This window comes from Phlebotomus argentipes, unplaced genomic scaffold, assembly GCF_947086385.1.
Source record: "Phlebotomus argentipes unplaced genomic scaffold, Phlebotomus argentipes genome assembly scaffold_18, whole genome shotgun sequence".
In the NCBI taxonomy this organism is placed as follows: domain Eukaryota; kingdom Metazoa; phylum Arthropoda; class Insecta; order Diptera; family Psychodidae; genus Phlebotomus; species Phlebotomus argentipes.
This window is the reverse complement of record NW_026776177.1, coordinates 3,770,093-3,785,928: the sequence shown is the minus strand read 5'-3', so window position 1 is coordinate 3,785,928 and position 15,836 is coordinate 3,770,093. Positions and strand designations below refer to the sequence as shown.

Below are 15,836 nucleotides of genomic sequence, written 5' to 3'. Positions count from 1 at the left end.
GAGGGCGGGCAACGAGCAGAGAAAAAAAAGCGCCAAGATATTCGAGTGACTAACAAGAATACCGTGGCAAAAAATGGGTGAAGTATGCGCCAAACAATTTTTAGAAATAGAATATTGTGCGAAGACTGAAAGCTTAACTCTGGACTTATTTTTAAACTCAACATATCACAAGTGCGACTGTGTGGCGAATGTTTTGTACGCGCCCAGAGAGCGAGAGAGAGAGAGGGAGAGTGAGTGAAAAGCCCACACACAATCACTCGCCTGGCAGCCACCTTACACACTAATTTATCTATGAGAAATTTAAATGTGAAAATTATTGTGCTATTTAAAATATGCCCCACGAACGCTCAAAGTAGTGTGAAAGGAGCTGTGAAAAATTAATAAAGCGTCAGGAATGTTGAGAATTATTTTAGTTCTTCAAATACCATCTTCTTTTTCTCATCCTGCCACATCCCTAAACAATCCTCTTTGTCTTCTCATCTCCTCTATCCGTCCGAAGAAACTCTATTTTCTGGCCTATTTTCAGCACACAGCCATTTGCGAAAAATTTCCCAGCAAGCCAACAAACAAGAAACAAACACCATCGTAATCAATTGTGTTCAATTCAAATCATTTCCCGACTGTCGATGGGGTGGGAAATAATTTCAGTTCTACGCGCAATTGTACATCTCATCAGACACATCATAATTTTATGCATAGATACGATAATTTCTCATTTGGCAGTGAGTTACAAAGTTGATGATTATGAATTTTCTGACTTCTCAATTACCAGAAGCACTCACTAAATATTATGAGTTATTAATTATAATTTTACCATTATAACGAAATATATTCATTTGCCGAAAGACACGTGAAATTTCTCGCATAGACATCCCTCAGTGACACTTTACTTCATAATTGCACCTCACCTATGAATTATAAATTGAGCCACTAAATTCCCAGCATTTCCCATGTATTTGCAGCCAAATGCGACATGATTATTTCGTGACATCGCATGTCACTGTGCGAATTCAATTTTGGAATGTACCTTGAGACATTTCAAATCATCGTTTTCACCATCAAATGTACATTGAAATTATCTATGTTGCCCAGAAATGACTCGAAGTAATTTCAAAATATAATTAAATCCACAAAACCACAACAGGAAACAGTTTTTGTACTGCTTTTCTGTTCTTTTCTAAACTGCTTGAAACTAGAAAAAATAGAATTAAAATGTTTACTCAATTTAAACAGAGAATTGTTTAAACAAACAGCCAAGGGGAAATTATTGGGCGATTTCTGAGGATTATTTGATTATTTTCTCTATATATCGCCACCAGAGGGCAGCGAAGTTGGCGTGGGGGACGCTAATAATATCGCAATATTCACTTTATGACTTCTTGGCGTAATCCTGGTCAGGAAAGAACATAATTTTGACGCGAAAATGAAGCTTTTCGCACAGACAAATTACTTTTTTCATCATCAGCTGATTAGCTAATCAAGTTAAAAATGCATAAAGAAGTTCTGATTGTATTTCCCAAAAGTAAATTTGGCCCTTCAAGTTATTAAACATTAGCTATGATATTTAACACTGTTAACAGATTACTTGAAAGCTTTAAAACGCCCCAAAATTAGCTCATTGTTAAAATTGTAGTATAAATTGGCTTTGGAAATACAATCGGAAATAATACATTTCCTTAAACTGCTGCCCTCTAGCGGCAATTTGTGGAGAAAATAATTAAAAATTTATATAAAAAAAAAATGATTGATTCGTCACAAAATTAATGCTCTGAATTCGCAAGTGATTTTCCTCTTGTTCAAAGCTAATTCCAGTGCGCAGTTTTTTCAGAGTGTATCTCTGATTACTAAGGAATTCTCCAGAGAAAGAGCGCGAGAATGCGGCGAAGTTCATTCGAGTACAGAAAATCATATCGATGATTCAAACTTCCTGGATTGAACTGTAGAATCCAAGAGCAACGTCACTATTGTTGACTCAACTCATCCAATATTTGATTTCCAGTGAATTTGTGGTTCTAAGAAAGCGTCTTTTTCTGCAAAGATTTGAGAATCCACCCAAAAATCACCGGCTTTCAAGGACAGCCCGTGAAATTTGCAGCAGGAATGCACACATGAATTGCCGTTAGTTGGGGAAGACTGACCCATTAAGCCAGCAGTCATCGACATAATGAATTTTCCAAAATGGTAATTTATGCAAAAACTCACGGAGCGTAACTGAAATTTTGTCTAACACGACAATGCCGATTCCAACACTCAAGCGACACATTCTCTCCAGTTGAATGGAAAGATTTGGGCGAGAGAGAGAGACAGAATCCCGAGCTGGAGGGAGTACGATCGATCTGTCTCATTGCAAAATATACTTTCACCTGTTGCTCGCCTCAAATCCCGAACTCCAGTCGCCAGTCAGCAACGAGATACGGTCGGATTGACGCACATTTTGTCGCTCTGGGTCGCGCGCTTGTCAAAGACTTCTGTCTCCTCTTCTCTCGCCCACCATCTGGAATTCCTCAGTTGTGGAAGTGCTCCGAAAATGCTGCTGCCGTTGCTCGTGATCTGTGCCCAAATTCTCAGTGACACGCTGGCCAATGATAACCTCCAGGTGGCCTATCAGTGGAGTCAGATTGACTTCAACTTCTCCAGTGCCTCGCATCGAGACAGTGCCATCAAGTCCGGCCAGTACATTCCCAGTTCTGTCGTGCCCGTTGGTATTGAGGTGCAAACGGACAGACTGTTTATCACGCTGCCCCGCTGGAAGGCTGGCGTGCCCGCTTCGCTAGCCTACATCAAAATGAATGGTCAGTATTTGCACCTCCTCGGCCCATCATCATCAGCATTCCCGCCGCATTTTCAGGGATTTGCAATTGTCTCGCCACTTTCTTCATGACAAATATGACTCACACACATTTCGTCGCGTCCATCACCCGCTGCCATACCTGCAAATCGACGGCATTTCAATGACCATAATTTAGGTAGAAGACAGAAAATGTTCTAATGTGACAAAGAATCAAAGACTGCAAATTGTTTGCTGAAAGAAATCGTCTATTTAGCTTCTTGAGACAGAAAACTAATGATAATGGGAGAAATTTTCAAATCCACACCAAGAAGAATGTGCAGAAGATTGTTCAGTGATAGAATATTCAATCGCTCTTGAATATGAGATTAATTGCGATTCTTTATTCATGATGGAATGATCATTGAAAGCACAGAATCGCAGATACGCTAGCGGGTGACGCACGCGACCACGTCTCAGCTTCTCTCACTCCCAATCTCCATCTCACTCACTCGCCTTTCTCATGCCACAATATACTTCTTGTATGCCGCGCGCTGAGCCCGTTGTGTGATGGTGATTGTATGACGCGCTCCCCGTCGAAAAGATCATGCCCAAAAGAATGCCTCGCAGCCTCTATTCAGCGCAGCCACGAGAATTCCCACCCAGAGCAAATCGGCAAATTGGCCTGAGAATAAAAGTGGTTCCATTATACACACTCACCTACTTCCTCGCCTGCACACGCACGGCGCAGAAAAACCCAAGCTGGAAGTGATGAAAAGAAAAACCTTCATGAATCATTGGGCCAAAGTGAACTCACTCAATTTCTCTCTGAATGGGAAATTCATGGCGTCATGACCTCATGCAAGGTTATTCCCCAGGGGGAGATAATATGCCTTAGAGCCGTACACCACTTCCAAACACTTCTAGAACTTGAAATTCATAGTCTGTTTCCACATGATTGCTCCAATTATAATAAATCTTTAAGGTTTCCATCCGATATTTCTATAAGAACCGAATTATAACCGTTTTTCTGGTATTTCTCCGATCATAACCTCAAAATTATCAATAAGAGATGTTTGAAAAACTCCCTTTAAAAGTTTTCAGATCACAAAATCATCTATTATGATTTTCCAATGAACTCAAAAATTGCTGATTCACAGTCAAAATCGAGCAAAAAGTTTTCCAAAAGAACATTATTCGAGTTCTAATCAATATTTTTGAGGTTATATTCAATCTTTTCACAATTTTCAATGCTTTTTGGGCATAAACGGTTCAGAATTGTGAACTTTATCACATGCAAACGCTTAATTATGCCAATGACAAGTGATCTTTTCGGATTTGAGCATAAGAATTGTTGTGTTTGAATGCGAATTATTCACTAAATCTGTCCTTAATTCGTTACATAACCTACAAAAAGGATGAAAATCCAAATAAATCTAATGAATCTCGATGATTTGCCAGTAAAAAGGGTCTCAGGAAAGGAATATTGCAAGGTTTTTAACTCTTCCCCTTCCCAAAAACTCAGAAATTATCTTCCCTTTGGTTATTCCTGCATAAGTCAGTGCGCAATCACGAGGATTTGCGCGTCAAGAGGACATTCCATCACGACTCTATCCGAAACCGCGCACACGAAACGCGTTAAGAGAGAACGTTCTTCACGCTGGCCTCGCGCGATACACCATTCAAATTGTCACGATTTAACACAGAATCTTAATTTATGCGATTGCCAAGAGTCTTAAACGCTTGTTCACCCTTGAAAGTATCGCATTTCGGGAAAATTCCCTCGTTTCACCAGTTCAATCGCTATAAATATGGAAAATTATTCTATTTGGTAAATTGACTCTGGCTTAGGAAAATTACTACCTGTCATTATTAACCGAAAAAAACCAACCCTTCAATGTCAGTGTGAAATCCCAAAGTGTTTACGACTTTCATCAGCAATGCTCAAAGTGTTTTCTGCCAAATAACAGTCTCGAGGAAGTTTTCTTGTTTATTATTATCGTCACAGAAGCATTTTTGCCGGTTAATTCGAATAAATCACCTTAAAGATCCCCAAAAAACTTTGAATGTCAGTCATTTCTGAATATCGATCAGCTTGTGTGACTTTGAGTGACCCAACCGTTAAATTTTATCACTTTTTTCACGTGTCGCGAGCGAACCTTGCGAAATACACGCCGCAAAGTGTGATAAAAACGACAAGCACCCAAAAATATTGACACCGAGAAAAGTGAGTGCTAAATTTTTAGTGTAAATCTGGCCCAATTGGCATTGTTGCAAATTGCAAGATGACCATTTCCCATCCATTTAGCACCCCAATCGATAATTCACATCGTAAATCTGTGATAAATGACGGTGTTGAGAAAGAAATCCACACGCATCATGACAAATTCAATAATCTTCCCCGCGAAGTGATCATTTTTCACCAGGAAAATCGAGTGTTGCTCACTCTTTAAAAACCATATAGTGAATGTGTTCTCGCTATACAATAAACATAGGATTTATAAATAAATTGGCCACACACATGAGGAGGGAAAAGAGCCTCAAGAATTTTCAACTCAACTATGAAATCTCAATGAGACTATTTTCCTTACCGCAGAAACCTTCACGAGATCGCCCTTGCTGTCGCCATTTCCCAATTGGCAGGCGCACAGATTCAGTGAACACGAGCCACCAGAGATAGTATCTCCATTCAGGATTCGGGCGGATCGCTGTGGACGTCTCTGGGTGCTTGACACCGGAATTGACGATCTCTTGGGCGAAAATAAACGCATCGTCAACACGCAACTCCTCGTCTATGATCTGCACGATGACAATTTGCTGCGCCGATACGTCTTTCCGGACGATCAAGTCAAGCAGAAGTCATTCTTCGCCAACATCGCCATCGAGGATGGCCAGTGCGATGACACATTCGCCTATTCCGCCGATCTGGGATCACCGGGACTCGTTGTGTACTCGTGGAAGCAGAATGAATCCTGGCGCGTCCACCACAACTTCTTCCATCCCGATCCGCTGGCAGGAAACTACAGTATCACAGGTGATTCTTCATCCCTTCCTCATCTTCTTGATTTCTCTTCTCACGCAAAACACTTTCCAGGAATCAACTTCCAGTGGGACGACGGACTCTTTGGCCTGGCAGTGTCCAAGGCAGATCCCGAGGATGGATTCGCCACGCTGTATTTCCACCCTTTGAGCTCCACGAGGGAGTTTTCAGTCAACACGCGCTTCCTCAGGGACAAACAGCTGGCAGCCAATGATTCTGCCATTTATCGTGAATTCAAGATCCTCGGCTCTCGTGGACCGAATGGGCAATCAGGATCACAATTCCTCGATCAACTCACGGGCGTTCTCTTCTACTCGCTGCCCAATCTCAACGCCGTTGCGTGCTGGCGAACCACCAACAAGGTGTACACAATCAAGTCTCAGGGAAGGGTGTACATGAATGTGGAGGACATGCAGTTCCCCAATGACATCAAAGTCGACAATCAGGACAGACTGTGGGTGTTGTCGGATCGCCTGCATCAATTCCTGTACAGCGAACTCAATCCCAACGACATCAACTTCCGCATCCTCACGGCTGAGGTGAAGGATGCCATCGATCACACGGCGTGCGACACGAAGCCCAAAACACTCCCAGACATCATTACCAAATTAGGTGACATCCTGAGGCCGCAGAAGCCACAAGTTTCCGCCACATCGAGTCAGCGCCCAACGACAATTCTCATTCACACATTTCTCTGCATTGCAATATATTTTACTGCTGCCACATTCATGTGAAGAACTTCGCTCAAAGAGCTGCGCGATTATTTATTAACTCGCCTCGTCATTACCATTTTGTGGCCATAAAAATTTTATATAGAAGCGTATATATAGAATTCCTCCGCATTAGATGTTAAATGTCTCCTGTTTTCCCTCCCCCAAAAAAATCACCCATCAACATGAGACACAAAATGCAAACTGACATGAAATTAAAGACTCCGTTCCGTCCATCGAGCGCGCGAATGTTGCATAATCAGTTTAAGACATCGTGCCACAATCAAGTTCAAAGTGAGAGTCAATTTGCAAGAACAAGTATAGAGAGTAAAAATTGGAATAATGTATGAATTTGTTGTGAAAGTATAAATATGTAAATATATGTTTTACATTCCTTTAATTGTACAACATCGCGCTTTATTAATCCACAGAAATTTTCCACTGTCTTTCGTCATTTGCAGAGCTTCTCCATCATTCAATAGGCGAAGACAATTTTGGAATTCTCCATTTGCTTGAATTGAAGAATTACAACAACACACGTTGTTACATATGAAAATGTCTGCAAAGACATAATTATTCAATGCATAAATATTTCGATGGTTTCCTCGAAAACTATCAAAAGTCGTCTTTTGCGAGTTCTATTAGTTCAGAAATTCATAAGAATGTTAATTCTTTCTGTGTCTTTTAGTGGTTTTGCATCCTTAAATCCACTTTTAATTTGTATGATGAAAAATATCGAATATGAAGGAAAAAATCTTAGTGAATAATTCTAGTTTCTGAAGAAAAATTAATAAAATTACATAAAAATCAGTAGAATTATGAAATCTATTTAGAATTTGAGTTGCAAATCTTATAGATTATAAAGGAAGATTGCTTTTTAGGAACCGTTTAGAAAAAAGACTATCAAAACCCGATTTTTGTACTTAAATACCTTTAGTTCGTCTATCAATTCTGCACATTTTCGCTAATATTTTAATACCTAACCAATGAAATCAATTGAAAGTTAAGGAAAATAATTGGACTTGACCAATATTATCAATTTACTGGACGATAAGAGGAAGTTTAAGGGAGAAATTAGTCTAATTTCGAAGCGATTTTGACTTTAGCTAGTTTTCGAGGCACCAGATTTAAAGATTCCATCGGATTTACCGAAAAGATTCCTGAGTAATCAATCTTAGCAGATCCAGCCTTGATTATCACATCAGAGTGAAAACGCCACAGTTGCAGTTGTTGCTTGTTGAAACGACAAAGAGTTCCATCATGAATGCCATTGTTAACCTTCCGCAGCAAATTAAAAACCTAGAAATGTATTTCTGCAGATCAACAGAACTTAAATCAATATTAGAGACTCTTACAAATTCTGCTAGTTTACTTCCTTCAGCAGAGATCAGCGTGAGAAGAATAATGTACTGCATTCGATAAAATGCGCAAACTATGACAACAGAAATTTCGCTTATCTCCACATTTGGACTGCTAAAGAGGTAAACGCAGTAATAGACGGCAAAACAAGCTACTAATATTTCCCTTGCAACGATAATGAAGAGAATTCCTCCCAAAACTGTGCTGATAAGAGGAAAAAGTGCGAAGAAATCAAACAATAACGAAAAGTAGCTAAACTCCTCATTAGTATTATGTGTATTCTTATGCCATAAACTACTCGCGAACATGTTAATTTCCCTGATAAAGTACAAACAATAAAGCATCGTCATCGCATCAACATTTCGAATCACTGTCCAGAACATTTGGGATAAAACTGATGTGACATCATCGTCAATTGATCTGAATGAGAAGAGCAATATCGATAGAATCCAATCAAATAATAAAATTTTCACAGTAAACATATTTCGTAATTTAACTCTAGCCGGAATCACAAAGTATCCTAATTGATGAATTTTATCCTCAAACTTCAAAACACTGTCAATTAAGCGCAAATGAGTTTTGCAGATTAATAAATTGTAGAGAAGAAGTGCAATAAACCCAATTCTGTTGCAAAACGCTGTGAGATAAGTAAGGAAGTGAATCATTTGCGTGACTTCACTGTAAACACGAAATGGACGCACGTTGTGAGCGAATGCAAAAGACACGGCATTATTTAAAGCTTGTCCTAGCTGAAGTCCTATTACGACCCCACGAAAAGCAATCACGAGCCATCGAGCTCTTCTTCTTCCACAATAAGTTGGAATAGAGATGAATTTCTGAATGTGGAACAACCAACCAAGTCGATCAACGAACATTTTGCACCCAAATCTAAGCCCACAACTGAGCTTTCTCTGAGAAAAAACAATTCGTTTATAGTTTATTTGAAATTAGATCTAATTAGAATGTGCCGGAAGTGAAGTGATAATTTGTATTGACAAAACAACGCCCTTTTCCATCACACGAAGGATACTTAACATAATTTATTGCATCAAACCACTCAATCGCCAAGAGTCATAGAGTTCTCCATTTCCTTAAATTGAACCATCACAACAACACACGTTGTTACATATGAAAATGTCTGTAAATTTAGTAAAAGTCAATGAGGAAAGTATAATAGGATTCAACTTGATTTACCGCAAAAGCACCTGAACAGTCGACATAAATAGATCCAGCTTTGATTCTTGTGTCACAGTGAAAACGCCAAAGTTGCAGTTGCTGCTGATTAAAAGCACGACAACGAATCATCCTGTCTTGATGTTTATCCGCCAAATGGAAGGAATTGTGAAGCTTTTTCAACAGATTTGAAACCTAAGAAAGTGTTATTTGAAATGTCAAACATATCTGAGTTGTCGTGAACAGTAAAACTTACACAAACTGCTAGTTTATTTCCTTCGTGATAAATAAAAATAAGAACAATTATCAATCCAACACGCCACAATCCACGAATTACAAGAATTACAATTTCGCTGGTTGGCAAAAAAGGATTCGTGAATTGAAATACAGCAAAGTAAATGCCAAAACAAGCTATTAGAATTTCTCTTGACACTATGAAAAAGAACATTCCGCCAAGAACTACGCTGATCAGAGGGAAAAGTCCCAAAAATTCCATCAAAAGCGAGAAGAAAGTCAATTTTTCTTGATTTGTGAGTTTTCTGCGCAACAAAGCGCTGCTAAAAATGCTCATTTCCTTTATGAAATACAAGAAATAAAGAAGAATAACAGCATCAACGCATCGTATTAACGAATCAAATAATTGAGACAACACGATTCTAATGTTAATAACAGTAACACTGATTGAGAAGAAGAATACGGAATATATCAAAATTAACAGCAAAGAAATTGATATGAATAAATTTCTTATCTTCACTTTCCACACAATATTTCGGAAAGGAACGAATTGCGATATTTTTTTCTCAAATCTCAAAACACTGTCAATTAACCGCAAATGAGCGTTGCTCAAGGCAATATTGTAGGAAAGAAGAATTATAAATCCGAGTCTGTTGCAAAATGTTTCAAAGATCGCAAGAAATTCAATCATTACACTTTTTTTACTGCACAAATGCTGAGCGCGAGCATTATAATTAAGCACAACAGTTAACATATCATTGATGGTTTGACAGAGCAAAAGTCCCATAATTAGGAGACGAAAAATAATCACTGGCCATCGAATTTTCCGATTTTCATCGACACAAAGTGGAATTGATAAGATTTTCTGAATGTGAACCAAAAAACCAAGCCTTTCAAAGAACAACATTTCTCTTCGATTCGCCAATATGGAATAATCTTTTTTTGAGATCCATTAGAATAATTGAGCTTCCTTAGATAATATTAAGGGCGGGACAGACAAGCAGTTAATAAAATTATACACAATCGAGACATAATTATACAGATTAGAAAATTCTTCACTTTCACAAACTTACGAACCATTGAGGCAAAACACAGGCTTGATAAGAATTTCCTAAAGGTTTAACAACCAACCAAGTCGTTCAATGAACATTTCTATAGAATTTTAGGTCAAGAATTGAACTTCTACCTTGAAGGTTGAGTCACAAATACTCATTATCGATTTTTACTAGCTGCAGCATTTAATTAAAAGTGATAATAAAAGCTTAATTGAAGTAATATCGGAGCGACGCATGAAAAGCTTATTGGAAAAATGCACAATCAATCGATTTCGTCATTTATTTAATTAATGAAAATTCAAAATTACTATGCAATATTTTAACATTCGGTGATTATGAAGTTGCAGAATCTTCCATTTGCTTAAATTGAACCATTATGACAACGCACGTTGTTATGTAGGAAAATACCGAGAAGATTCCTGAGAAATCAATCTTAAATGATCCAGCTCTGATTGTCAAATCACAGTGAAATCGCCACAGTTGAAGTTGTTGCTTGTTGAAGCGATGATAACAAACCATTTTGAGATTGTTGATTTTTCTCAGGAGTTTTGACACCTTGAAAAGCATATTTTTATGAGTAACAACAAAACGTTTTAATGCAAATCTTAACAAATGATCTTACAAGCGAAACTAGTTCTCTTCCTTCGATCGATACAAATATTAGAAGAATAGCGAATTCAATGCGCCAAAGAAAACTCATGAGGACAAGATTGATGTTACTGATAACTAAATTTGCACCACTGAGAATATAAATGCAATAATAGACAGCGAAACAAGCAACTAAAACTTCTGTTGCCACAATCATGAAAAGCATTCCACCAATAACTGAACTAATTAAAGGAAAAAGTCCAAAAAGTTCAATCAAAATCGAAAAGAAACGCGATTTCTCAGAATTAGTGATTTTTCTACGCAATAAACTTCTTGCAAACATGTTAATTTCTTTTAGGAAAAATATACAATAAAGCAAACTTCCAGTATAAATGCAACGCATTACCGACACAAATAATTGCGATGTTAAGGATCTGAAATCATTATCAACAGAACCAACGATAAAATGTGATAATGTGAATAACCAAATGAGCATGGATAAGATAAACGCTAAAGAGTTTCTCGTCCTCACTTTCCCTAAAATATGTTGGAATATAAGAAATTGAGTAATCTTACGCTCGAATTTCAAGATACTGTTAATTAAATTCAAATGAATTTTTCTGTAAGTGAGATTGTAGAAAAGAAACAGAATAAATCCGATTCTGTTGCAAAAACACGCAAAATCAGTGAGAAAAGTAATCATTTGGCTTAAATCGTTGGTTATGTGAAAAGGAAGAGCATCGTGAATGAAACCGAAAGACACAGCGTCATTGCAAGATTGAATCACAAGAAAAACTATAATTATTCCACGAAAAATTTTCACTGATAATTTACTTTCAGATTCAAGTCTATAGTTAGGAATAGAAACGAACTTCTGGATGTCTAACAACCAACCCAAACGATCAACGAACATTTCTACTCGATTTCCTGTCACGAATTGACTTTATGTCTGTCTTCTTTATGTTTCAATACAAACAGTAAACGCGATAAATATTGAAGCATAGATTTTTATCAATTATACAAGTGCATTTTGTTAATTAGAATGTCATGTTTCAGCACTTTTGATTGCTCTAATTAGAAGAAGTGCATATTAAAAAGATTTAGATAATGTACGAATGTATTTAAAATTAAATCAGCAGTAATTAAACAATTTTAGCCATAGAGTTCTCCATCTCTTTGAATTGAACCATTATAACAACGCACGTTGTTATGTAGGAAAATACCTGGAAATTCAAAATTCCTTATACTTTAAACTATCAGATGGATTCTAAGGACATTTACCGAGAAGATTCCTGAGAAATCTATTCTAAATGATCCAGCTTTGATTTTCAAATCGCAGTGAAATCGCCACAGTTGCAGTTGTTGCTTGTTGAAGCGATGATAACAAACCATTTTGAGATTGTTAATTTTTCTCAGGAGTTTTGACACCTGAAATGTATCAATGGTATCAAAAGACTTCACAAATACCTTTTAAAAATAATCTTACAAGCGAAACTAGCTTTCTTCCTTCAGTCGATACAAATATTAGAAGAATAGCGAATTCAATGCGCCATAAGAAACTCATGAGGACGAGATTAATATCACTGATAACTAAATTTGAACTGCTGAGAATGTAAAAGCAATAATAGATAGCGATACAAGAAACTAAAACTTCTGTTGCCACGAACATGAAGAGTATTCCACCAATTACTGAACTAATAAGAGGAAAAACTCCAAAAAATTCTATTAAAAGTGAAAAGAAACGCGATTGCTCAGAATTAGTAATTTTTCTACACAATAAACTTCTTGCAAACATATTCATTTCTTTTAAAAAATAGAAACAATAAAGCAAACTTCCAGTATAAATACAACGAATTATCGTCACAAATAATTGTGATGTTAAGGATTTAAAATCAGTATCAACAGAACCGAAGACAAGATGTGAAATCGTATAAAACCACACAAACATTAACAACACAAACGTTACAAAGTTTCTCGTCCTAACACTTCGCGAAATATGTTGTAATTGATTAATCTCTCGCTCGAATTTCAGGATACAATTAATTAAATGCAAATGAATTCTACTGTACAAGAGATTATATAGGAGAAATAGTATAAATCCGATTCTATTGCAAAAACTCGCAAGATCAGTGAGAAAACTTAACATTTTACTAGAGGCTTGGTTGGTTACGTGAAAAGGAAGAGCGTCGTGAATGTAGCCAAAAGACAGAGCATCATTGCAAGATTGGTAGAATAGAAAAGCGATTATAATTCCACGAAAAATCATCACTGATAATTTGGCTTGATTTCCACGTCTATAATTAGGAATAGAAACGAACTTCTGGATGTCTAACAACCAACCCAAACGATCAACGAACATTTCTACTCGATTTCCTGTCACGAATTGACTTTATGTCTGTTCCTAAGGTTCCTAAATACAATCAATAAATAATGAAGGGATAGATTTTTATCAACTATACAGAATTCAAGTGCATTTGGTTAATTAGAAAGTCTGCACTTGAGCGCTCTAATTAGAAGAAGTAAATATTAAAGTATGAGTGTATTCAAAATTAAACTATAAGAATACAATTGGTTAAACACTCAAAGCCATTGAGTTCTCCATCTCCTTGAATTGAACCATCACGACAACGCACGTTGTTATAAATGAGAATGTCTGAAAAGAGCGATATTAAAATTTTGACATTACTTTTTTTCATTGCATTCACCGAAAAGACGCCAGAGAAATCCATCCTAACAGATCCAGCTCTAATTGTTGTGTCACAATGAAATCGCCAGAGTCGCAATTGTTGCTTGTTGAAGAGATGACAACAAACTAACGCGTCTCTCTTGTTATTCTCAACCAAAACATTTAAATTATAAACTTTGTTCAGTATTTTAGCACCCTGGAAAGATGAATTTCGGATAGGAAACCAGAGAAACAAATCTACTTTGAAGTTCCTTACAATTATTGTTAATTTGCGTCCTTCAGCAAAAATTAATGCAAAAATAATGGCATATTGTGTACGATAAATGCCACACATTAGCGTAGCGTTGATTCCACTTATATCTAAAAGTGGATTCTTGAGGACGTAAATGCAAAAGTAGACACTAGAAGAAGCCACTAGAATTTCCTTCCCGACAATCACAAAGAGCATTCCGCCAAGAACTCTACTGATAAGTGGGAATAATTTGAAGAAATCAAAAACCAGTGACATATAAATCAACGTTTCCCTATAATTTGTATCGCAATGGGACAAAATCTTGCCAAACTTGTTAATTTCTCTAATAAAATACAAGCAATAAAGCAGAGAAGCAATGTCAATTGATCGTATTATTGTCACAAAGACTTGAGAAATTACGGTTCTAACATCATCATCAACAGATCCCAAAATCAACATGAAAGACGAATTTATCCAAATAAGAAATATCACGAAAAATACAAATATATTTCTTAACTTAACACTTTCACTGCCATTTCTGTAAGATGTAAAATTTGAAAGTTTCTCCTCAAAACTCTTTAAACGTTCAATTAGACGCAAATGAACTGCGCACTTGAATAAGTTGCTAAGGAGAATTGCAATAAATCCAATTCTATTGCAAAATGATGTAAAATTGGCGAGAAACTCAATCCATTCACTCAATTCCGTAGAGAAACGCAAAGGACGAACATCGTGCATTAAGCCAAAGGAAACAGCGTCATTGCACGATTGACAAATCAATAATGATATTATAATTCCACGGAAAATAAACACCGAAAAGTCAACTTTAGAAGAGTCTGAATAACTTGGAATTGATACAAATTTCTGGATGTCAAATGACCAACCAAGTCTAGCGACAAGCAACATTTTCACTCAATTCAATGGTGAGAATTAAACTCCAGTCTTTAGCCTAACCATTATAAATACTCATCAAATACATTATTTATCATCTGCTTAGATGCAATTTATCTAATTAAATTGGAGTTCATTGAGCTGAAATAAAGGATGTGAGTTAATGAATATTTTGGAGCACAAAAGTGGGTGTTTTCTTTTGATCGCACGTGGGAAAAATTCCTTTATCACTAGTTGCAGTGCAGAAGAAGACAGAATTCTATTAAAACCTACAAAAGTTATTTTAATAATGAAGTCACTGAATTCTCCATTTCCTTAAATTGAACCATCACGACAATACACGTTGTTACATAAGACAATGTCTGCAAAAAGATCAAGGATTAGACAAGGATAAAAATACTATGATTTACGAAATTACTGAAAAAATTCCCGAATAATCCATCTTAACAGATCCAGCTCTAATTGTTGTGTCACAATGAAAACGCCAGAGCTGCAATTGTTTCTTATTAAAACGAAAACAACAAACTGACTCGTCTTTCTTGTTATCCTCAACCAAAACAGCTAAATTATTGACTTTTCTCAGCAGATTATCACCCTAAAAACAGAAAATTATCAGTATGAAATATGCACAATAAATTCACACCAAAGAATCCTTACACTTCTTGCCAATTTGCTTCCTTCAGCGAAAGTCAATGCAAGAGTAATCGCATATTCAATACGATATGCGCCACACATTAAGGCAACGTTAATATCATTGATCTTCAGATGTGAACTTTGAAGAAGGTAAATGCAAAAGTAGATATCAAAGCACGAAACCAGAACATCTTTCTCAACACATATAAAAAGAATTCCCCCAAGAATTTTACTCATAAGTGGAAAAAGGTCAAAGAAATCAGACAAAAGTGGAAAGAAATACAATTGATTCTCAACAGTTATATCTAAACTTGAAAGATTTGTGGCAAACATGTTGATTTCTTTGATAAAGTTCGTGCAATAAAGGAGAGAAGCAATATCGACAGTTCGTATAATTGTGAGACACAATTGTGATAAGACTGTTCTAAAATCACCATCAATCGATCCTGATGAAAGGAGAGAAAATGT

At 36.7% G+C, this 15,836-nt stretch overlaps 1 protein-coding gene across 1 annotated transcript; it reads left to right on the top strand.

Moving 5' to 3' along the window:
- Positions 1-2,407: 2,407 nt before the first annotated feature.
- Positions 2,408-6,917, top strand: LOC132259440 (protein yellow). The gene is made up of 3 exons (XM_059757079.1): positions 2,408-2,792; positions 5,364-5,801; positions 5,862-6,917. The coding sequence occupies exons 1-3, from the start codon at positions 2,528-2,530 to the stop codon at positions 6,539-6,541; spliced, it is 1,383 nt and encodes a 460-aa protein (XP_059613062.1). The 5' UTR covers positions 2,408-2,527; the 3' UTR covers positions 6,542-6,917.
- The last annotated feature ends 8,919 nt before the right edge of the window (positions 6,918-15,836 follow it).